Source organism: Dendroctonus ponderosae, unplaced genomic scaffold (genome assembly GCF_020466585.1).
Source record: "Dendroctonus ponderosae isolate FM_Combo_2020 unplaced genomic scaffold, Dpon_F_20191213v2 Dpon_F_20191213_1, whole genome shotgun sequence".
In the NCBI taxonomy this organism is placed as follows: domain Eukaryota; kingdom Metazoa; phylum Arthropoda; class Insecta; order Coleoptera; family Curculionidae; genus Dendroctonus; species Dendroctonus ponderosae.
In genome coordinates this window covers 14014596-14041011 of record NW_026017110.1, presented here as the reverse complement: position 1 = coordinate 14041011, position 26416 = coordinate 14014596, and the positions used below count along the sequence as shown (strand labels likewise).

The window sequence follows — 26416 nt, the reverse complement described above, 5'->3', positions numbered from 1 at the left end:
GTCTAGTAGTAAGTTGAGCATATTTGAGTGTTCTAAAAGTGATGGTATTGGTATGGGACCCCGTAAAACTTTATCTTTAGAAGAAAGAGGGCGAATTCAAGCTTATCGAGAGGCGAATTATTCAAAGCGAGATATTGCAAGAAAAATCAGGCGCATAGTCAAAATTATTAGGTGAGAGTAATCATGTGTCGCGTACTATATCATGAAACATTGACACCAAACAGCTTACTCGTGCTAAAACTTAGTTAGAAAACAGTCTCGCGCTCAACTATAAAAAAATTGACAGAAATTGTGTCTACATGGTCGCCAAAACCTTCGTAATTTCGTACATATCCCTTATTCTGATACGTTTGTTAGCATACATCACACCCTAAATATCACTGGCAGCCATAATTGTCGAAATGCTACTCGTGTTAAATTTGCACCTTTTTCATCATTCTTACCTGTAAAATATTCACCAAACTCCTGTTCTGTTTTCAAAGCTCTTTCAAATGTTTTTTTAGCTTGTTCTTCAGTCATTCTCTTGTTCATTTCGCTAAAAACGTAGGAAATGTATTAAATTTTTTGTACATTATTTTATACATTCAATATTTTTGGTATGATAGTAATTATAATACAACAGATTACAAAATTGGCCACAATCTTGAGCAATTTTGATGAGGCAAGGCATTAAAGAAAACATGAGTCAATTATCCCACTTCCTGAAATTTCATCCTTCAGTTTCTTTCAGGCCGAAAACGAAGAATAAATAACAGCCAAGAGCTGCCAATTAAAGTGTAAATAATACTGCACATATGTGCCTTATAAGATTAATGCTGACGTCAAACTAAAATCTTACTTTAGTTGAAATTGAAGAAAAGAAAACACATCAGTTTAACTTATGTTTATTCCTAAGAACCGAAACAAAATTTTATCTTGATCTCATCAAGGTGGATTGATGACTCCATTTTTTAGTTAATATTTTGTTGTTATTTTTTCTGTGTTTAGTTATGTGTAATTGGCTTTGTGTGACTGTGTTTTGGGAACTTGATATTTTTGTTATCTAAACACCACACTGACTGATTCACAATACTTTAAAAGTTTCATAAATTTTTTTATTGTTTTCTTAATTTGTCCACATAATAGTACAATTTTCGAATAATTAGAACGAATTAGTCATCAATTGAATTGGATTTTCAGGAAATGTAGTAGTAAAGGAAGTACGAATAAAATTTAAAAAAAGGCGGGAGAGATTTTGTCTCCGTAATTTTTTGAGTTTTTCACTCTTTATTTAAGTAATAATTTAATTTAAACAAAAAATTTCATACAACCACCGACGATGCGATTGTTGCTACAAGCACTGCACTTCTATAAATTCTGTAAATATAACATTTTAAAAATGTACTTGAAAACAGTGAATTTATTAACGCCGTTAGATATGTAGATATGATAAATTATAAGTAGAGGAGTTACTTGCAGTTTTTGGTCAGGTAATGATTCGATTTCTTAAAAATATGCGACCTAACTAAAATTTGCCTTACATTATAGATTCCACAGACTTCGGTTTGATAAATATTGCCACAGGGTGGAGCTGTGCCACTTGCAGTCTCTTAATTGCATTTCCACTAACATCCAGAATGCAATGCTTTCCCTGCAAATATAAACAACTATAAAATTACGAACATTTTGTCAGTACAATTTCTAGTACCTTTTCTGCTACTTCTCTTACTGATGACACTGAAGTTCCATACAGGTTGTCATTGTATTGGCCTGCTTCAATAAATAGATGATTTTGAATATCTTTTTCCATCTGTTCTCGTGATGCAACGAAATGGTAATCGCGACCATCAACTTCATATTCACGTTTCGGTCTAGTAGTATCTGAAAAAGAAATTTATAAATGTGAGAACTGTTAAACTGGTTCAGACTTCCAAGTAAATAAAATTATTTTTTAAATTAAAATTATTGTCTTGATTGCTATATATTTGTTTAAACTTTATTTGAATACAATGCGTAGAGCTAATAAATAATGTTTCAGCAATACATAGCAGCAGTACATCGATTGTACCGTAATAGGAAATAGTTCAATTTAAAAGGACTGTTTGATCGTTGAAAATAGTCGAAATGCGATAGTATTTGATAAAATATGTTTCTAGGAGAAACAGAAATAATAATTCTAATATTCCTATAAGTATTTTTAATTAATGCATGTGGTAAAAACTGAAGTTGAATTAGATATTAGTAAAAAAAACTTACGAGGCACACAACTGCCAAACTTCTCTGGGAATTCTGATATGAGATCATCATTTATTCTATCTTTTAGAGGTCCCAAAATGATAACCGGTCTAGTGTACTGAATCTGCATTTGTTGTACTGCTTCGTAGGATAATACGGTTTCCTCATTGCCTGAAAAAAAATGTTTGTTAGAATGCTTCTCCAATCGAACGTACAAAGTTGTGAAATGTGTTGATATAATACATTCGGCAGTGAACATATATCATCGGTTCAGCTTTTATACAAGTTGAAAAAACTTTATAATAATTTATCTACTACTATAAATTGGTACTTGTAACTATAATGAAGAAAACATACATAAAAACTGGAAAATTTGCTATAAAAGAAGCCACAAGATGTAATTGTCAATATCAAATAGATACATACGTCACTAATGCTTGATATGAACAATAATTGATGATAAAAAATTAAAATATTGCAAATTTGCAAATAAAAATAAAGTGATATTGAGTAGAATCTACCTGGTCCCACAGCTGATTCCGTAAAATTGTGAAATTATTGATTAAATATTATTTGAGTACGAAAAAAGGTATTGTTGAAATGCGAAAACAATATAATCAGCTGAGGAACTATACTATGTAGAAATTGACTACGAACTATTCTCTAAATGCAGAAAAACTTGTTGATCTAGAACGGAACGAGAGCTCTCTAATTATGCATTCAGTCTAAGAATTGTTCTACAATAATAATCGATTTATAAACGGAATGTGTAATTACTTAAATGTTTTTGAAATTTTATTAAAAGATCTTTTTTAAGTAAATTATTTAGCCAATATAATTATAAACTTATTGAGTCTTCAATTAAAACCGCAATCAACAACGTTTTGTTGAACAATATCACAAAGTTAATTTTAATGAAAAGATCTTTTAGTACACGTACGATTATAAGTTTACCAGATTTTGTCGGATTTTTTTGCAAATTTGTGAAACATCAAGGTTTTCACTGTGATCCAATTAAATCGGTAAACAATGCAACTGATGATTAATTTGTATGTATGTGTGTGTATTCGATGTTTGTTTAATGTAGTGACTGATCAAATGCGTGAATTAATAAATTAATAAGAAATAAAACTCACAATTAAAAAACTTAATTTGAATACAATATAAAGACTTAATTAAGTCTAACCATGACACTTGCTTAAGTGTTGTGTAACTTTCAAGTTAAATACGGCATGTGTAGTAATTTAATCAATTTTTATCGTAGTATTTCGAAATTGAGGTTTAAATTAAATATAACTCAAAAGGAATATGGATTGGAGTATTCGCATCCGCTTGTACGCATGCGTAAAGTAATTTTGGACTAATGAAATTGCTGTCGGGGCTCTAATAAAATACCTAAATCCTAATAATAGGACTTAAAAAAAATAATTCAGAACCCAAACGGAATAACTAATAAAAATGTTAATAGGCCTTGACTATTTGTCCATGAGATTGTTTGTTGAAATTGCAATTTGCCAATAATAAAAAACGAGCCTTTAGCCTATAAATTCATAATAGATAACATCAATAATAGATTTTAATATCAATTAGAAATTGGTGGCATGCAATTAGGCAGAATAACTTAAACGTAATAGTCACCTGCTGGTACATTTTATGAACAGTGGCGATAAATATTAAATATTAATGCATTATAAAATGCCTTGTCCATATTCAGTGAACAAATACGTCGATAAAAATTCATTAAATATAGACGTTGATGTTAGTAAAAATAATCATGTTTCAATCAAATAACAATAATAGCAATAACATTTGAATAGACAAAATTGGTTAGTAACAAGTCAGATTTGTATTTGCAAGTATTTAGTCATTCCGTCATTAAATTAAAAAAAATACCTTTAAAACAGGGATTCGTAACCTTTTTATACTCGCAGACTAATTTCAAAATCAAAAGGATTTTGTTTTTGTGGCCATTCCTTTTATTCGTAATTGTAATTTATGGATTTTGGGCCACCGGGTAATCGAATTTCTTCTTAGCGTTTCGAAAGGCGTACCTCACAGACCATTTTTCAGTAATAATATTAATAAAATAAGGAAACAAAATATGTTCTAAATAAAATTTAAGTTAAAAATTAAAACATAAACATAAGCACCTTTTTGATTTGAGAATTATTTTCGATATTTTTAGCAGATCTTTATGATTGGCATTTTAGATGGCGTCTATTATTTTTTTAACTAATTGTTAGCGTCTTAGACACGCTTCTTAGGTTAAGAACCCTGACTTAAAGCCAAGTTTTATAAAAAGTAACTTTTTAGAAACATATTTCTGTAATGAGAATGATAATTTCTGTAATGATTTCTGTAAACGAAAAACGTTAATATTTATTATTGTTATTTGTTTATTTATTGGACAAAATAACAAACAAAACAATCATTATAATAAGTCTAACGAAAAGACCAACATAAAATTTTTCGTAATTTTATCTATGTGAAGTTTAACTGGTAGCCAATTTTCACTGAATTTTAAGCAACTGATTCTTGCGTTTTGCTCATTTGACTAACAAATGCAAAACTTGAAGGATATGATGCAGGTTATGAAACAGCTTTGTTTAATATTTACTACAATGATTAAGATTTATTAAGTAATGCAAATATGAATTTAATTAATCGCGTTTAACTGATGGTAACACAAAAGGAAACACCAGTAGTTTAAGTATGTCCTCAGGCACCCAAATTAAGCGTTAGTACTATTCTCGGACGCTAATACAATCAGAATTGGAATAGCAATCACAATTATGATTAGTGGTTTAAAAATGTTATGCTTAAATTATTAAAAAGATTAAAATAATTAAAYATTGATTGCAACTAAACCTTCGGCTAGGCCTGGGTAACACAGTTTGTAGGGTCTCGCAGACTCAAAATGTTTCATCTCGCACGACCAAAATGTAGAGTCTCGACGGACTCAATTCGTGGAGAAATTTGCGTTAATTCGAAGGACCAAGGTGATTGAGAGTGRCTCAGTGAACCGTGGGTGAAGTTGGGAGTAGCTGCAGGATAACAAAGACCTTGCCATCTTTTCTTTGCCCAACTAGCACTAGTTGGAACCGTTTATTAAATAATAATGTATCTCAATTATTTGGCTGGGCCATACGAGCTTACACTTAGGGGAGTTGCGAGAGAGAGAGTCGTAGAGCCCGAGAATAAACTTTGAGAAGTTGAGAATACATTTCCCGAGAAAGGAACCCGGATAATTTAATGTGATCTCACTTGTCACATTTATAGGAAGACTTACGTGAAAACTCGAACTATAAAAATCTATAATAAAATATACGTATTAAACAATCTTGAAAGAAACATTGTGTTCATTTTGGGTTCCTGAAAACACATCTTAACTATTTCAATTTACGCCCGATTAACCATAAAAATATGGGCCCATATTTGAATGCATAGAGTTGCATGATTTCAATGTTTTTAGGTGTTTTTGTTGACTATCAGATGTATTTTTTATTTAAAGGCATTAGTTGCAGGCGTTTTATATTCAAAATATATCAAAAAATGTTTGTTCGGTAGATAAATAGTATGCATTGTGGATCATACGAATATAGTTTAATGGCTGGTCTTTTGGTTATTTGTCACACAAAAATAATTGTTAATTGTATGTTAATATGACAATGTTCAGCTAGGCGAAAATGATCTTCAAATCGCGGGAGAACTAGTGCAAATTTTGGAGGGGTAAACTTTGCCGCCATGCATCACAACACTAAAACTTACTAAAGTCGTCAATATTGTCACTATTCTCCAGATATATTAGCGTAATTTCTTCCATGTAAGGGAGCTCAACCCGATATAATATTTCACCTGTACTAGGAAACACAGAAAGAAGCCAAAAAAGAAAAAATATATATAGTAAATGAAAATACCAGGATTCTTGCCTTACTATGTAGTTTTTTTAACATTTAATCGGCGATATAAAATAAATATATACATTACCTTCATTATTCGAGTCTTCTTGTGTGTAGCATAACATAAATGCTGAAAGAAAAAAACATAATTAATATTTTAAATTAGCATGATAAATTAACGAAATATTCATTAGGTTCGGCTCTTCTCGGCTCATAGCTTCGGCTCTTATGCAGTCTGAGACCAATGAACCAGCATACACCCAAAATGTTAAATGTGTACCTTGAATAAGCCTTATAACTAACTTCTTGAGTGTTATACATAAGTATAGAAAAAATGTATAAACGCATATAGTATCAAAATGTTAAGTGGTCTTTCATCCATAGTTCAATCTAAATATAATTTTTCTCTCTGAAAGTATATGCAAATAAAAACATTATTAATTTGAAATATTTCATAACTCTCAAAATCAGTATAATAGATATTACAGAAGATAGACCGATAAAAACCATACCATTCAATGTAAATTAAGCGAGTAAGTACCCTGTTTTACTTAATTTTTGTTATTCCATGCAATACTATTCTGCTGATGTGAATGTCCAATTATAAATAACCGAACAATAGTTATCAAATATTGAAAATTGATAACAAAGGCATTATTTGGAACTATATGTCTATACATTTTAAATTATACGTTATTGAATAGTCTATTAATTTATGTTGTCGGAACAATATTAAAATGCGTCTTTCTATTTACATTATGCAACTGATTTTAATATTTGTATATTATTATTCGATATGCTGGCTAAACTGCGCTTGAGGCAAACTTTTCGACGACTCTAGAAGACAAAAATGTATGTTTACGAAGTGAATATATTTCACATTAGCTAAAGCTTATTTAAGGTACTATTCAAAATACCCTTTATAATTTTTTTGACCAACTAAGAAAAACACGAAACTGCAAAAATAAATTGGAATGTTTTTGCCTATGACTACGAATAATCTACTAGTTTTGCAAAGGTTAATTATACTGATACATAACATATATAACATTATGCATTTTAATGACTTATTACAGTACATATGGATTATGCTTACTGATATTGGGTTGCAACTAGCAAAAAAAAATTAATATAATGATTAATGACAAAATTTGAAAGTTCTTTCCTATTCTTTATAGCCAGATTACATCTTAATATCAGTAAACATGCTCCAATCAGGAAAGGTCGCATTAGAAAGGCGTCTCCAAAATACTTACTGGAAGAAGTTTTTTCATTACCGTTAGATTGCTGGTCAGACAAAGATGCTTCTAAAGGTAAAAATAAAAATAAGGTAAAAACAAAAATCTACAAAACCATAAAGCATGCAAACTTTTGATCACTATTGAACTTTATTCTAGTCAACCACGCATATAGAATTTATTTCAAAAGTTTGCATGCCAGGATGAAGGAAATCAAAGAAGAATTATCACTAATAGACAAAGATAAAATAATAGGGAATACATCAAAATACACAAAAACAGTGCATATTTATCTACAAGCTGTGCTTGGTACAGCAAACAAACAGGGTTGAAAATTGATCAAAGTTAAAGGTTGAATGAAATTGTGTTATGTTACACCAATTATATAGTAACGTTATTAACAAGAAGGTAGCCTGTCTCAAGTGCAAATATATCTTTAATATACAATTTTGATAAATCGATCCTAAAAGCTTCTTTTGAAAAATCATTCAGATAAAAAGTATACTCTCATGGTTGATGAAAAAAATGTACAGAATAACTAAAACGTCTTTATCGCCTGTAATTAACATTTAATTTATAAATTAATTCCTGTCGGCTAGGTAGTCGGTAGGAGCTTGAAACTTCTGTGTAAGCTTATAAACGATCTTGCCTTTATAGTATGATAAGTGAATCGTCAGTGTAAACCAAATAAATAAGGCTTGCTATATTTTTTTAACCCCTCGCATGTTTGTGCAATTATTTACTTCGACGAGCTGTTTAAATATTCCAATATAAAACTACGATTTTTTCGGTTCCTAGGGGCATTTCAATAACTTGTAGAAGTTTAGCGGTCTACTTACGTTCTTGGTCAGATCCGTCTTCAGACTTTTCATCTTTGCTTTTCATAAACGGAAACTTACGACTGAATGAGTAACTTTTCTTTTTCCTATCCAATGTTGATTGCTGAAACGGAATGCAGAAATAATAAATTGTTATGTTGCCACTAATTTGTGAATGATTAGAAATCGAAATTGAATAAAATACAATGTTAAAAAAAAATGGCAACAACGCTAGAACGATGTTACATTTGCCTATTACATACGAATACGTCTTACCTTTTCAGCTTGACCCCCTTGGCCCTGGAACTTAACAGATCGGTCTCTAGCTCTTTGTTTTCGTTCCCATCGCCTTTTGCTTGGCACTATGCCCATTCCTTGTTCATCTCCTGAAGCGAGTACCCGTCTAGCTTGCCACCACTCATCATCGCTCGCATTAGTTACATGTAAAATGTCGCCGTATTGGAATGCTAACCCTCGAGAGGGCAAACCATCGTCCTTTACAGGGTCATAGTCAAATAAGGCTCTGAAATTACGTAAGAGAATCGAATTAATAGAGTTAATTTAGACAGAGCATGGCTTCAATATCCGTTGAAACAATATAGAATGTGAAACTGAAGATAAATCCTATTAATAAGGTTAACTTTAAATTGAAATAAAACTCATAAAATTCATGTTTAAGTCATGGTACTGGCTGGAATACATTTGTATGCCATTATAGCTTAAATATGATTTGGGGCATATGGGACCGCGACTGGCTCGAATTGAAAGCAATCCATGAAAGAAGTTGAATTTTTGACCATTTTGATTCCACTAGACCATAAAAACATCAAACGGTAAATTTTTCTGGACATAAGAGCTATCGGATTTTGGATTTTCGTCGCTCCAAATTCGGCAAATTATTTAAAAAATGCTGTTCAATGCGCTACGTTCATTATACGGTCGACTTAATCGTTTTTCGCTCAATGGTTGCTTAAATAAGTACCATGACGTCAACATGTTTTTAGTAATATTTATTTCAGTCTAAAGTTTTATGCCTCTAAAAAGAACACCCTTTATATTAATCAGTTCTTCGATTAGAACTAGAACTCCCTGTTAATGTGTGGATATTGGTAGAGACTTCCTTTATTATGAAAATATAACGGTAAAAACTACCATTCCATTTTTTTAAATTGCAAAATTAGAACATTTCAAAATTCACCCAAGAATAGAAGTTGAAAAGAAACAATTATATATCTAATTCTTGCAATGAGAATTGTTTTTATAAAAAGGGTCGCGATACATCTAATATTTAGTCAACGAATAATTGTTTCAGAAAGTTGAACAAACATTTTTTAACTGTATTCAAATCAATTGCATTTTTAGTTTGAAACAAATTTATTAAAAATCCATGAATGTGCTTATTTCTATAAATTTCCGGTGTTCCTCACAAAACAATTCAATGCAAATAGTGAGTAATTCACTGCACTGCTTAATATATTTCTATAGAAACATTAAGCTTGAAGAGGATTGAAAACAAAATCTCTAAGACAAATTGTTAAACCTCAGGTGTACGCCGAGAATTCCCTCGGCACTAATCTATTAAGCAAAGTTAAATTGAAATTCTAGATTAGCTATAAGTTGCGAGGTGTCCCTTTTTATGAAAATTTATAGGGCTAGTTGATCCACCTATAAAAATGTTTTTCAATAGCCTGCACTAGAAGGGAAAATTGTTTAGTATGTAAATCAGTCAGTTCTATTCAAAAAATGTTTGCTTGTTTAGTGGTGGCAATTGGCAGATTACATACGGGTGAGGCTAAGAAACGCAATTGAAAAATGTATGAATGAGTTGATCAAAGCAACCCAACAAAGTAATTTATATGAAAAATAATAAACAGCACTACAATGTGTGTTTAGAAGGTGATTTTCAAACCATTATTCCTAGTAAACTTTTTAAATTTGGAACGTTTTTGAGAAAATAATTGATATTTAAAATTTTACTAAAAGTGGAACATCAACAAATCAAATTTGGAAAAAAAATTTAATCTCATTAGCACTCGTTAATTACCTACCTATTTTGTTGCTAAAAAAACTTATTTTATCGTCTGTATGATTTTATTGCAAGTAATTTAAAAAAATGAAGCCGAAATCATTTGTTTTCACAGATTTTTTAATTTTTTTTCTGTAATCTTTTCCATCATCGACTTTATGGTAGCTTTTTCCGTCGGCAGAATTCCATTTTACTTAGAATTCTGATAGGGTTTTAGGTTCTTTTCTCGTTTCTTTCAAAGCTCCTTTTACCAAGGCCCAATATCGTTCGATTGGGCGAAGTTCTGGGCGATTTGGTGGGTTGGTTTCCCGAGACACCGAAACGACTTTATTCTTTTGGCACCATTCTACAGTTCTCTTACTGTAGGGGCAGGAAGCCAAGTCTGGCCAAAAAAAGTTGACACTTTATGTTGTTTCATGAATGGCAACAATTTTTTTTGGAGACAGTCTCTTACGTAAATTTCTGTGTTTATTGTCTCAATCGTTACAAAAGATTTGCGGCGCTCCCCACAGCTACACAAGACTTGCCACCCGAAAACCTTTTCTTTTTTATCAGTGTTCAATTTTTTGAGACTGTTTTTTTGCATCCAGATTCTTGTTTGCATTTCTGTCTGATGTAGTCTGAACTTTATAAGTTATAAGCAACCTACTTTATTGCCCATTTTCCGATTGGGTAAGCTAGGATTCTTCATCAATTTCTCGGCAACTTTCTTCACTGTTGGTGAGCGGGTAATTCCACTTATCGATTTCCCAACCCAATTTTTTAGCGGGTTCACTATGAATTTTCATGGAAATTTTGAATTTTTAATTCACGCACTTCTAATTCAGATGTCATTTCTGTACTAAAATATATGTACAGTTCTACGTTTAATATGTAAAAATAATTTAGAGTTTCTAAGCATGAGCCAGCTATGATTGGAATTTTGATTTTGTGAAGAGTTAGAACGGTTTTGTGTGCAGCGATTTTTTTCCACCACAAAATAGCTCCCTATAATTCAGTATTAAAGATACGAAAAGCTTTAAAAGTCTTCTTACTGAAATGTTGTGTTAAGGAGTTTTATTCTAGCTGGAATTTGCTTGGAGGACTAAAAACAAGATGTGCTGGTTTCTTTCATTCAAAGACATGACTTCACAGAAGAAAGCCACCATAAAACATCAATTAACCCACAGTTAAGGGGTAACAAAATTCGAAATTATAAGTCTAAGCGTTTTAGAAAAACAATTTTAAATAGTTCACTCGCAGAATCGACTATTTTCACAGAAAAATTCCAAATAAAATTTTCTTAATTGGAAGCCGGGCTTTAGTTGCTTTATAAACACGCCTTTAAGATATTTGTACAGCATAATCGAACACCCTGTATTTAAAGCAATCAACATTTTGAGCGACACAGAACTTTAAATTCAATTTGTTGTATCTTCCGCAATGTTATCTTGAAGTTTTGCATTAAATGTCGGTACATTCAGTTTACTAATAGATTAATTTCCAATACTAAATAAACAAAAAGTATTCGATGTAATTCAGAAAGGAGCTATTTTACATCATTTCCAGCAATAAAACGAAGTTAATTAGAAATTATCCAATTAAAGGATTATAAACGAGTTTATTGGTCAAGCGAAATCGGATCAATTTGCTGATTAAATGCGCAAAAAATTAACAGTGATCTTAATTACAAACTGACCGTTGATAACCACATGTTTTAGCTGGGTAATTTGATTTAGATTTGCAAATTTGTATTTGCTGTTGGCCTTTTCCTGTTAATATCCCATTTTGAAATAGAACTGCATAAAACAATTATTGCCTTACATCGAGTAGATTGTTATTTAATTAGCACATTCATTGATTTAGATCGTTTTTGTTTGAAACTGTTTACCCGCTTTGAACAATTCTCACTCCATACCCATTTGTTTGTTGTAAAATCTTAAATTCACTTGGTTTTAAACAAGAGCAACTTACCGAACATATAAAGATCGTTTCTGTGAGGTTCTAAGTAAGGTGCCCCCCGTGACAGGATTTGCCATTTGCTGCTTGAGGTCGTTTATTTTCGCCTCAAAGCGGTTGTACTCTTCAGGTCTGTATTGAACCACTATTGTTACCGTTTGACTAGTGCCCTAAAACATACAAATATAACAATGTAGAGGAAGGTGAAGAATAAAATTCAATTCAGAACATTTAATTAAAAATAGTAGAAATCAAACTGAACGTAAATATTGCTTGTTTAGCTAGAAACTGGACCTGTCGCAAACACCGCGAACTTTTCTATATTTATCAGAGATCAAAGTGTAAACTTTCATTGTGATGAAATGGGAGATCACGAAGACCTGCAACCGAATCACCACTCTCGCTGAAATCCTCATCATATAAATATATCAAAGTATAATTTGCTTTATAATCTATCATTATTAGAATGTGTCAATCATCGATATAATTAATGTTGATTGTTATCACGATCAAATATTATTAGCAACGCTCGAATTGGTAGTGCCTATTACATTATAATAACAAATCTTAATAGATTTTTTGACTTAAATGGTAATATAACAAATGTTGCAATTTACATTGCAGTTAATTTAAATAATTGTCCGTTTAATAGCGCAAGTAATCAGCAACTGTTAATCTTGCAATACAATTAATTACTTTCTAAAATTTGAATCATTACCTCATAATATAAAACAAAAACCTTCTAGATTACTTCAGTACATTCACTTCCAAGGCACAATTTTCCTGGTAAATTCAATGAAATTCTAACATTTTTAAATATGTGCTATATATTTTATCTATCATTTTTTAGCTATCATTTCTGCACAGTTGACTGCACAAAGGCAGTATCGCATATTTAACAATTTTTTAAATTAATAAAACTCTTAAACGTTTAATCAGACGTCTCTTTCATCAAATCAAGTGGGTATTGCGATTAAATAAATCGGAATATCGAAACTGAAATGACTTGGTCAGTTAGGTACTTGAAAATTTGTCAATAATTCTTTTAATTTTGAAGTAGTAAACTTTTTACTGTATAAGCTGCAGCTGGCAGTTTAACTTCAGATATCATATAGCAAACTATACATTCAAAAATAAACAATGTTTCAAACATCAATATTAAAACAAGATTAAAATATTCAAATTTTTGTTAAGAGAACACCGTTTATGAACAGAAACATTTTACAATTTTGACTATAGAAAGCTTCATAATTTAGCTCCCGAATTTAGCCCCCGAAGACAAATTAGGTTTTAATTTGTTCGACACAAATTAGCCTGGAGGCCAACGATGATGTTATATTTTATGAGGAACAATGCAGGAAATAAGCGCATGCATCTTGCCAAAATTAAACATTCGCATTCGAAGCACAAAATCGTATTTATGTGAACATAATTACACATTAACATCACTTTAATCCGATTGTTCCTTCTCAAGCCTTATGAAATTGTTTAATTAAAGGTTCTTTGTGTAAGCTAATTTATTTGACTAGTATTCGCTAAAGAATCTGTTCTTGAACAGATGTGTAGGGCGTTCAGTTATCTAAGGAGGTTTGTTTTCATATGATATTATATTACGCACAACCGCCGGTCGTCAAATACTCACTTCATATATCATCAAAATGAAACAATAGCTGTTGGAAAAAAATCACTGCCCAAAGCCAGTCCTTTTAAGAAAACAATTACCTTAAGTGCTTGAGCAGCATCTTCATGGGTCGCATTGCGAAGATTGACTCCATTGACGCTAATAATCTGATCTCCTCGTTTGAGTTCTCCACTGAGATCTGCTGGGCCGCCAGCAAGGATAAACGATACAAAAATTCCTTCTCCATCTTCTCCACCGACTATATTAAAGCCCAAACCGGTTGAGCTTTTTTGAAGAGTCACAGTTCGAACTTCCCTGAAACAAATTTCACAAATTTTTAATTTCCACGTCATCAAAATCGCTTCGGAAATGTAATTAAAACCTTTAAAATAACAATAATCTTGTAATCTACATATTGTAATGAAGTATAACGGTAAGAAATACTTTGAATTATGAAATAAGCATTTTTATTCACATATTTTTCCCATTCAAAATACATAAGAATTCTTGGTATTTCCATATTCTCGTTTCGCTTAATTCAAAACGCTGCATATATCGATAGAGGGTTTTTTAACTGTAATCACGTTTATTTGCCATAATAAAATAACTTCCAAGCCATAATACAAAAATATGCCGTAATACAAACAGGTTTAAAATAAATATTACTAATTCCTAAGAAAGTACACCATTTGTTGCCAATTCGTAATTCTTAGTAACTAAGCATAAATATAATTTATGAAGTATATCTCTTTAATGATACAAACCGTTCATGTGATCCAATAGAAGCAACACACAATAATTTCAGTGGGACACACCATTTCTCATAAGAATAATAAAGAAGATGTCGGGATAACTAAAATTATGAAATCTTGAATATGATGGACAATATTTTAGTTTTCCTGAAAAATGTATTACAAAAGAAAATAAAGAAAAAATATAGAACTGAAATAAAAGTGACAATCTCGGTCAACATCAAATTGGAGTTAGTTTTGTATTTATAAAATCAAATAATCGATTCGTATCTGCTTGTATACAAAATGACAACTAAAGTATAAAAACGTATACTTTTAGTAAGATAAGTAAGCAGCATGACATTGCACTCAAGGAAATTGAAAAACAAAAAAAAACACAAAAATAAATACATGTATTTTGACCTGATGGAAAGTTGTAGTTTAGTGCAATAATAGATGAACATACATATATGTATAAAAGTACAGATTAGAATACACAGTTCCAGAAAACGTGACGCGTCTATGTTGTAAAGATTAGTCTCTAATTTTTTTATTAATTAACCCATTTTAAAATATTTTTAAGCAATTTGTCGCTTAATTATGTGGCTAGTATCTAAATTCTAAGAAATGTTAATTTTTCAGTTTCCATGAAAGAAAAAATCAATTCACGTTGTACAATAATTTTTTTGAAAGACGAACCGCAAAATTTAGCTAACCTCCTTGAAACTGAATCTTTTTCTGACAATTTGCTTCTTTAAATTATTGTTTTGCCTGAAAATTGTCAGTTATAATTTTTTTTTTTAATTCAAATAAAACGCTAAGGCACACATTGTCACAAAAAACTCGAAACAAAAACACCAAAAAGTAAACATAGCCAGCGATTTTCGCACTAGAATACTGTAAACTTTACAAAGAAATCTGGAGTGGCACTTTTTTGGAATTAAGTGTATTGACAGAGCAATCTACAGTCGTAACCTGCCCTGGAAGCAACTTAGATGAGGTAAACTTTTTTAGGCCACCTAGAAGTTAATTGCACAGTTCAGCTCTACAATAAAATCTATTTATTATTATTGTTGCGTATTGAGTGGGTACAAATGGTTGCGTGCTGGGAAATCCTAGACGCTTGCTTTGTAACAAAAATAACTTCATTAAAAATAATTATGCACCGAAATGGTTTTAAAGTGCACAAATCTAAGGGTTTTAAAGCATTTATCCATCCTATAATTCTTTTTTGTAGTGCAAATATCCTCCCAAGAAGACCGGTCCAGATGCTCAAAATGCGTTCACAAATTAAATCGTTTTTAAAATTAATACAACCCTGCTTCATTGGAACAGAAGTTTATCCTAAACTTTGCATAATACAAGACGTTACACTGAATAAGTTATCAAATCGATTAAGTACGACCGTTTAATTGAGGATACATAAACAAAGCCTTGCAACATAACCGTTATTAAATTATAAAAAAACTGTAACGTACGTTACGTCCTTTCTATCAAACTGTTCTTAAACATTAATTATTCCATTCATATACGTTGATAGAACCCGCCAATTATTAATAACTGATATACAGTTAATTAATTTTTAGTCACATTCTTCAGGCCTATCAATCAGCTTTAGCATATTCACGCATGACCCACTAACCTTAAAGACAATAAAAAATCTCATGCTTCCAACCGATATGGAGTTAAATAAAGCATGTACCGAAACGTATTCTTCCTTCCTGCGGTGATAAGAGCAAAAAATGAGTATTAATTATGAAAACTTTCTCGAAGCCGAGCGAGGAATGAATGCTCGAAGGTGTGGATGAAGATTGAATTCTGCATGTTTCGTTCATCAGCCGTTTTTTTCCTAGAGCCTTAATAGAATATTAAGAATGTGTAATTTTTTTGTCAATTTTTCATAAAATGTCAACAGAAACTTTGCTGTGTCGACAATAAGCAAAATCAAAGCCAAAACTGAAATTTAAAATAATACATCCGCAATTCTCAGCAAGCTGCATTACGGCAATATATCCTCGGTCGAAACTGCAGACTAACAATACAATAATAATAATTCAAAACATTCTATTTACACCAAGGATCATTTATCAGGATTTATTGAAAAATAAATTTGCATGTTCATATGAATATGTCCAAACTGCATTAAACTGACTAGAAACATTGGGCTTTTGAGTGATCTAAATTTTAGTGTCTGTTTGCGGTTTTTGCATGATTTAAATTTCGAGATTATAAACACAATTGCTGGGTAAAGATAATTCTGGATGCTCGCTTTCTCTACTAACCCAAACTGATTCTCTGAAACCATTAATTACTGTTAGCAGATCTTAAACCTAGAAACCCCGCTCTTGATATACCCAGTATTTCAGTATTTAAGTACCAGTTTGACTACTGACATTCCCCTTTTCTTATTAACTTTAGGTTCATTTAAAATATCTTGTTGTCTATTAAACAAAAAAAAGCCGGGGTTTCAGATTCAACAGTTTAAATGTAGCCTACAATTAAAAGTTATGACACGCGTTCCTTTCCCATGATAACGGCCATTAATTAAACGGCTTTATTCTAGGTCATAATATTTGTCAGATGCATCTCGCTAATCGTTCCCAACTTCAAGTACAGTAGCATAATCTTGTTTTGATTGTCATTTCCATTTATTAGCACCGGATGTTTGTAGGATTAACTCATTTTTTATGCCACTTACCGGCGTATACATAATGAGTAAGATAGCATGAAAATACCTTAGAAGTGCTAATAAATCAATGTCTTATAGAAGATATGATCTTGAAATATATTTGCTTGCTGTTAATTCGACAAAACATTACAAAAGGACCTATGACATTATTAAAATCGTATCAATCTATACTGCTACTGCTTAACAACTTTCACAGTTACTGCAAATGTTTTGTCCAATATAAAGTTCCAGTAAAGTAAGCGTATATTGAATGTGTATGATAGTTTCATTCCATTTTTTGTTTCAGTAAAATAAGCTTATTTGGTATTTAAAAATCACAATGAATAAACCAATGACAAATTATAGCAACGTTCGTACAAAATATTCATCATCACATACATTGCGTAAATTATCACAAGTCGAATTTGCATACTATTCACATTGTCTTCTTGTGTCACATAACTCACGGAAAACCAGTTAAGCCGGGATATCTTGGAGGCCATGCGACAGGTCCAAAACGACCAGCAAAACAAGCCTAAATTAAATGTTGATTTTTTTAACTTTGCGCTCAATTAATGATCATTAAATGGGGTATTAGTGCATAATTCGCTATAACAAGTTTATTTCCATTGCTGGTTGATGTTCATTTTACTATTACCATTTATTTATTAATCAAAACATATTGAAAATTTGTAATGTTGAAAATTGAATTGAAAGTATTTCCAAATTATTAAATCCAAATTGAGACAGTTTTGGAAAGCCAACTACATAACGTCTTCAAAGTACTAGTTTCTCTTAAATTAAAATATTTACGTATGAAATGTTTTAACGGATTAGCCACAATTACAATAATTTTTCGAAGAATTCTAATTCTAGAGTAATTACATATAGATGCTTGCTTAAGCATCTTAAACCAACAAGCGTGATAATAATGCAGGTCTGACAAATCAAGAACTATGTTCATAATCACAATATTCTGATTATTACGAGAAAATACTTCCAAAATTGCAACATTAACAAAAGTACAGACTCAATATTGACCACAATTAAACAAAAATACATAATAATTCCAGTTTCACATTTAACGCAACACGAATAGTGCTGCATACACTTTTCCATTTTATTTTCAGTATTAAAATAATTTGGCGCGTGAAATGGATATTTACATTTTCAAATATTCAACAAAATGTTGCTTTTTTGACAGAAAATTCTATAGAACGAACTTGAAACACAAAGAATGTGTTTTATAAACAATTCAGCATTCCGACGGTCCTCTCAGCCCAGCTCTCAAGAGTTAAACGCTTTTACAATCAAGGCGCCAAAAAGTAGCATTTATTATGTAAATCCGGCATGTCAGTGTGAAATGAACTGGCACCAACAATTATGCAATTCATTAAATCAAACTCCGGTTTCAAAACCACCTCTCTAATCAGATTAACCCATTCCTGGTATAAAAACAGCTGATTTTCTTGGACTTGTATAATAACGGATACGTTTTCCATGTGTACATTAGGTAATTTGAAAAACCGCATATTTTTTCGTTTTACACACCATACCTAATTTGTTTAATTAAGAGATTTTACATTTTATCGAGCCAAGAAGTTACCAGAGATTTAGCAATTTTACTTTGACAAATTTTTGTGATTTTTCCTATTCTGCCTTCGTTTCATTACAAACATATTAATTTAACACTAAATTGTACAAATCAACACTGAAATATTCACCACTAATAAAACATGAGCAGTTAGCAGCATGCCAACTCAAATAATAAAATGTTTTCACATTACACCTAAATTACCTTTTCAATTTCTCCTTATTTTTAAACCTCCGACTAATAGTGGCAAATCCTGCCCGAATTGGGGATCTTTCACGGCTATTTTTCTTCGTCATCTTCGTCTAACTGACCAACACTCGATTTATTCATTGATTTCGCGTACAATCGACTTAACACATATTGTCACTCGTCAAACACATGAGTTTTACTTTGAACGGTCATCGCACTAGGAACTAAAATTTTATCACCATTGCCGCACATGTTTATTAATAATTCTGTAAACTTGGCCACGACAACCATGCATGGCAGGAGGTTGCTGTATACTACCATGAATTGGTTTCAAAACGTTGCGGTAGACCTAGAGATTGGCAAAGTTAAATCATTGAAGCAATGAATGAATCATTGCATTTGCATTGGGGAAAAATATGGCTTTCAAAACGAATTTTTACGCTGAGTAGGTCTGGAGTTTTTCCTTTCTTCTGATTTACGAATGTTCTCGTGATTATTTGTAAATATCGAAAATTGTCGGAATAACCGAAGAAGCAATGGAAAATCAATGGAATTCACTAAGTTGAATTGATAGGATTCTAGCCCGAAGTCAGTAGGAACAGTTAAAATTTACTGATAAATTATATAAAAATTATATACAAAATATAGGTCTAGGACAAAGCCTAAACAAATAATAAATTTTCGTTTTTGTTCGGTTAATTACTTACTTGAAAAAGTAGTATTACATTCGCTATTGTAGTATTGATCTGAATTGAAATGCATGTGCATGTTTAGATCTAACACGCCTCTTCAGTTTTTAATCGTAATTCCAGATGCAATCGATAGGTTGCTTGTCAATACCATAGATATGTTTTATTTAATAATTAATTTGGTTTTAATGAATAACTTGTGTTTGACCCATATTCTTCGTCAATCTACTTTAAATTTAAACCGCTCGACATAGAAATTATTACTCAAACAAGTAATTTTACAATATAAAAATCAAAGTACCTGCATTAAAGTGACCGGCCATTTTTTCCTGACCAGAAATAATACAATGCAATAAAAAATTCTTCATTGCTTGTAGATAGCAATAGAAAGCAAAAAGTAAAATCTACATTAATCGAAATTAATTTTACCTGCCAACCAACAATTCAGTCGAAGCCGATACAGGTAGAAGTAATGTCTACAGTGCTAAAGAATTCGATAAACAACACGTTGTGCCCATATCACCTGAGCGATAATAAACACCTAATCTCTACCCAGCAGGAAAATAAATTCCTAGGTAGAGATATTTACGCTACTTTAGAGATTTACATTGTTTTGGACGTTAATTTGCTATTAGAAAGTGGGTCTTAAACCTTGCTGGAATATAAGATAAATGTTAAAGTGGTTAAATATTGTCAGTTGCTTGCTCGTTGCAAAAGAAACATGATACTGGCTGTATTTAAATGTGACAACAACAGTGGTCTGAAATCCATCTTTAAAAATTCCTAATAATATTCGTAAATCTGTTGTCTGGAAAATGCAGTTTACACCGAAAACGAGTTCATTCAAGTATAAATTTACAAGTAATTTACTAACAATTATAGCGTCAGCTCATTAACCTTTTGAGGATCTAAGCGCATAAATCTCCTTCAAATAACAAAAATCCAATGGCAAAACCAAAAACCTGAAAGGAATGTTGATGAAGAATGCAGGTTGCTGTTTAATACACCGAAACGCAAGATGGCAATAAAATACTTACAATATAGTTCTCATGGAAATGTTAATATTCGAATCTACATAGTGATAAATACAACATTTTGAATTAGTTCAGAGGTCACTTGGCATCTATTAATGTAGCGAAGCATTAAAAATAAAACATTGCTAAACTTGCTGTTCGAAACTTAAAATGTATAACAATATCGAACATGCATAAAGTTTGCCATCCTTGGGGAAACTGTAAATAAGTCCAACTTATATACGCGAAATGCGAGGAATCCACGGTGTACTGTTTATTACAAGCTACAACTAGAACCAGATACGAAGAAGTTCGCTAAGAGTTCCACTGATTTCGATTTTTTAAGAGAAGCATCAACTAATTGTCTCAGAAAAAGCTACATATCTACCGTTTAATATTTTTTTACGAGAAAATTGTTCTTATACGTGAAACAGAGATATGATATTAAAACATTCTTGTAAAGAATGAAAACTCATCCTATTATGAGTGAAGTTGAGCTAGTCTGTGATAAGTTGTGCACGTTTGTTTTCATATCTGTTACTATAAATCAATAATAGTATCTATATTACGGTACAAGTGCCGAAAGTCGAAGTTCCTTCCGCCACTGCTTCAAGTTGACGCCCGAGGGGAAGCCGAGGGCGTCATGCACGTAGTGGCGGGCCTTCGGCTTTCCTCTCGCATACCGTATACCATTTTTCTTCATCCTCGGTGGCAAATAGCCGGAACAATTAGAAGATTTTGAAAAAACTTTGAAAATGTTGTCAAAATAACGAAAGTTATTACTTTCCAAACGAAATGAAGAAAATTTATAATGGGGAAAAGTGATGCTTTCGCCATCTAAAAGAGTGGCGAAAGTACGTGCTTTCCACACGGGATCAAGAAAAATGTATTTATTCTTAACATTTGCTTTAAATCTCTCTGTTAACTTTGTTGATATATACTCATAATATAACAATTGTGAAAGTAGGCTTCAATTAAGACAAAGAGACAACTATTAATGCATCATTTGCAGATGCTACAAAATATTTCGTTGCCAAAGTTATCAATTGGTTTTTTGCGGAATATCAGGGGTTTTTGTGTGAATTATTTATTTTAATAATTGCTTCTGCACTTCTCAAACACCCCAAGGTATACGGACAAATGACGCCCATTTTGAATCACCGTGTATATACATATTCACCAGATTAAGGCACTTTTTGTATAAACTTCAAAAGTAAGCATAGTCCGAAACCCGCCTTTCAAAATTATAATCTTAACATTTAAATTCAAGTTCAGAGGCGTGCTCAGAATTAACAGATCGCAAGATCTCGGAAAAGTACAAGAAGAAGAACATTTAAATTCAAATTCAAGTAATAATCAGAATCTTGGAATCGGTTAAACAATATTCATTAATTTATGCAGGGTCGAAAAACACATAATTCGGTTAGTTTGAAGGATAAAGCTTTGATTTTCAAACATTTCAAAAGTGGCTTAAATATTGCAAATTTCAAAGCCAGTTTCAAAAACAGATTCGAACGTATTTTTTCCAAACTCAACCGGTCTTCTCGACTGAACTAATCATTTGTTAAATGGAATTTGTTTAACGTTTCCAATGTATACTTGGAGCCTATAATCAATGGATAATTATGTGGTGGTTTCTTGACCAGTGAGTGAAGCTGGAAGATCACATACTGAGTAGCATAAACAAATCCAGAGGGATTTAAACCATAAATGGGCCGATCCACCAATAGAGCGATCTGTTGATAATTGCCGTTTTACTGGGCCTATAAAAACCAGAAGAAATTGACCTTCCTCTCGAGAAATCGTCGGTTCTGCCTCATTGTTGTCCCGAACACTTCGTTTTATCAACGATTTCCAGTATGATTCTATCGTCCTTTTCGCTAACATCTTTTCTCACTAAAGCATTTTGAACTTCTCGTTATTGTATTATAACGTCTACAATCTTGCTACTATAAAGACTTCGTCTGTTTCTATGTAAATTTTCACAATAGGAATTTGTCTTCTAGTTTGCTGCCATTCACTTTTCCCGTTTTGTAAATTTATACCATGAGTTCCGATTGCAAATCCCATAAAATCCCGTCCATTAAATTCATCGAAACATTTTCGAATTATTATTCTTATTAGACCGCTTATTATTTCCCAGTTGCCATGCGAAAGTACATTTTTCCTCAGGAACTTCTCATTCAAATGTATAAATCAGGCTAATTTAAACAGGGGAATTGATTTTTTATTTAACTATTTCTGGGTGTATGTATATGTAGGTATTTAAATCCCAACTACGGTGCTCCACCGCGAGAAATTCATCATATTCATCGATAATTCATTAAAGACACCGTTCAATACGTCGCAATGAGTCAAGTTTAAGTAGGGAAATTGTAGAAATTAAGTAAACAAAAGTGAATGATTATAAGAAAATTATGTTTCTGCTGCTCAATAATACGTGACTTCGCGTGGCAATTAGATACAAAAAAAACAAGACGAATACAAAGGACATATATGGCGTAGATAATAGAACTCGATGAAGATTGCAATTAAATCAGTATCCGGCTATAAACTGGCTACGCACGAGTGAAACTTATTTGAAATAAACCATTTGGATAGTTATCTGGCGGCATTTGTTAGTGGCGTACGTGGGCTTAAACTTATACACGCTAAAGACAATTTCAATTTAAAAAAGATGAGGACAATGTCTAAAGAGTCTGGTATATTTTGCTCTGCAAATCAATACCCCAAAAAATGAGACAAAGGGAGAACAACAAATTGTAATTGAATACGAATAGAAAACGCATGCCAACGAATTAGAAATTTTGCAATTTGCATTCGAGTTTATTCATGATAATCTATTGCTTAAGCAATTAGGCCGGTTGTAAGATTGCCTAGTTATGAAACAATAACTGTTTAAACCCTTAAAGCAAAATTTGAAACGACCTGAATTATGACGGAAATTTCCAACCGAACGTGCATTCCGAATACTGGGAGACTTAACACGGAATGATTAAAGAGGAGGAATTAGTCTAGCCTTGAAACAGAAACAAAAATACTTAAACAAAACCAATCGTAAAAAATACATGGTGCATATATATAATGACCAGTAATTTGTATTTGGAAACATCACATTATTTATCAATAGCAACGAAATTAAGAACTTACTTTCAAGGTGAATAATTTCAAGGTTAAACATACCTATGCGGACTATTAAATAGTTTCGAAAAAATTGTAGGTAGAGTAACTTAGTAGAAAATGATAATTTAATAGCGCAAATGGGAACCTAGTTTGGATCATTATCTACTATAATCAATGGCCTAATAATTGAAAATGCGGTAAGCACGGTTTTCGCAATTATAAATTCTACATTAGACGGTTCAAATTACTGTTATAGCCTTCAAAAGGACTAAAGCAATAAACACTCCAAACGAATTTAGAACACCGACTGCACAATATAATACTTTCAACGGATTTTCCTTTTTAGGACGCATTCTTATTGGCATTGAAACGATTAAAGAGCCGATGTTTGCGGGTGTGTGAGTACAGGAAAGTTGGCTTTTCGATAATTGACGATTGACAGACTTTCTATTCAGCCAGATCAATTACAAAAAATACTTCTAGGTCACAAAAAAACATTTATAATTAGATTTATTCCGATTTTTCCGAGATAAAAAATCGCTAACTACTTAACATTATATTGAAAGATAAATAGCAATGCGTAAATGTAATTTCTGGTTTAAGGCCTTATTTACATATTCTACGATGTTAAATTTATTTAAAAAGTATTCTGTCTGACGTCTTCGTTTTATTCATATTGCGTCTGACTTGTTTGAAAAAATATACCTACTTATATTAAAATACAACAAGACATGTTTTTCATTGCAAAATATTGCCAACCAATTGATAAACTGACAATAATATAGATTCTAAATTACTTTACATTACACAATGAGACATAGTTTAAAAACAAAATTTTCTTCAAAGTAAATAGTTTTAAATTGCAGGTTTTCCTAATAATCTCACGTTGTATCGTATTGTTTGCTACACAAGTAGAATCTTGCATCAAAACGAATGATAGCTAAATCATTAGCAGTTTATCTAAAACATATGCATATTGTTAAATATGCGGACGTTCGGAATGCAAAACGAAGCATAATAAATTATAATACGTTAGAATGTATGTTAAATCAGACCTGTCATGAGATGTCTATTAAATAAGATCGAAATACAATATATCGTTAAAACGTCTTCAGACCCAACGGGGATTTGCATATTCTAATGCTATAAATGTAAGTGTATTTTTAATGTTAAACTAAACTTAGCTGCCCTCAGCCGTTGGGTTCAAATGCCTGCTACGATCCCAGAAATAAAGGCAATTTATCCAATAAGAGATACTTTTACCATTTAATTAAATGGAATGCTTATCAAACTATGCAATAGGTGTGGAACTATTTCAAGTTATGAACTTGTACAGCACACTAGCAAATTGAATTTCCGGTAGATTTACACTTCCATAGTAAATTTATCAGGAGTTAATTAATCGGAGTAATTTCAATACATTGCACCAACGTTCAATATAAAGTAATTAATAGCCAGTTGCCAAATTAACTATATAACAAGACTGTTGCAGTCCAAATTACAAAAAGTAAAGTAAAGTCTCAAAAGTACACAGAAAGAAAATATTTTCAGCATACCAGCTCTTTCAGAAAAGATATAGCTGAGGGGAAAATGTAATCTCATCCATTATTCATGCTGCGAAAAGTTTCTTAATAAAGTACATATTATTCAAAATTGCCATTAATTATGAAAACGATCAAGAAGTAAAATTATGCTTTGTATCCGAAAAAATTGGCCTGCTGCTGGAAAGACAATAAGCAGTATTTTTATTAAATTTAGCCCCAAAGATGAAATAATTTAAGCAGATTTGGTTCATATAGAAAGTGATCTTGAATGAAATAGAATATCCGGGTGAGTCATAAAACATTTCTTTCAAATTGGCCGAGCAGCGTTTTAACTAACACTGGTTAACTAAATTTTATCCAAATGTCTACAAAATATATCAGTTTCATTTGTTCAGAAATACTCTCATTGAATAATGCCGTGATGTTCGATTCCCACGCTTACCTCATGGGCTTAAAACGTAATTTCTATGCTACCTAAATTGGCTCTTAGACTCTGGAAAAATTGAAACATTTTTATTATATTGATTGGTTTATTTTCTGAATGAACATTGAATCTCTTAAAGAGAAATTTATCTTCAGTTTACTTGCTTCTACAAGGTATGATTATTGGGCATTGCACGTCCGACATGCGAAATATGTTACATCTTATAAAATAGCATGGCACTAACGGTTGAACGTGAAACAATCGAGGTTAGCTCAAATACAACTTAGAGTTACATAAATTAAGATGCTTTTTCATTTAACAAAGTATGCGTCCGATATTGCCTTTAAATTACTGTTTAAAGGTAAAAAGTGAGTTGAGAGAAATAATATTTTTCAATGGAACAACAGTTAAGTTTTAGTTAAATTTCCTCAACTAAATTAAAAACTAAATTCGCTTTAAGAAGAGAAAAAACGTTTCCAATGCACTTTTTAAGTGTATTTTCGGGGGTAATACCACGAGTGCTTTGAAATTATATGGTTAATTTTAAAGCTCGAGTGGTAGTTAGTGAGATTATTTATCGAATTAAATATTAAAAATTAAATTTCAGAATATATTTGATATCAATCACTTTAAATAAATCAGTCGACAGTGATATTTTTTATGATTTCATGACGACGTGAAATTATC

General features: G+C 31.6%; 1 protein-coding gene across 18 annotated transcripts in view; it reads right to left on the bottom strand.

Annotated features, from left to right (window-relative positions):
- Positions 1-26416, bottom strand: part of LOC109533899 (disks large 1 tumor suppressor protein) — a 476297-nt gene that overhangs the window by 2893 nt on the left and 446988 nt on the right. For 15 of the 18 annotated variants that reach the window (XM_048670186.1, XM_048670189.1, XM_048670183.1 and 12 more), the window contains 11 exons: positions 13856-14069; positions 12149-12303; positions 8446-8692; positions 8191-8293; positions 7370-7420; positions 6202-6243; positions 5983-6069; positions 2236-2385; positions 1688-1860; positions 1521-1630; positions 444-535 (listed from right to left, as the gene is read on the bottom strand). In XM_048670186.1, the coding sequence (XP_048526143.1) occupies positions 444-535; positions 1521-1630; positions 1688-1860; positions 2236-2385; positions 5983-6069; positions 6202-6243; positions 7370-7420; positions 8191-8293; positions 8446-8692; positions 12149-12303; positions 13856-14069 (1424 nt within the window). The remainder of the gene's footprint in view (positions 1-443; positions 536-1520; positions 1631-1687; positions 1861-2235; positions 2386-5982; positions 6070-6201; positions 6244-7369; positions 7421-8190; positions 8294-8445; positions 8693-12148; positions 12304-13855; positions 14070-26416) is intronic. The other 3 variants (XM_048670185.1, XM_048670184.1, XM_048670188.1) reach the window with 3 other exon arrangements.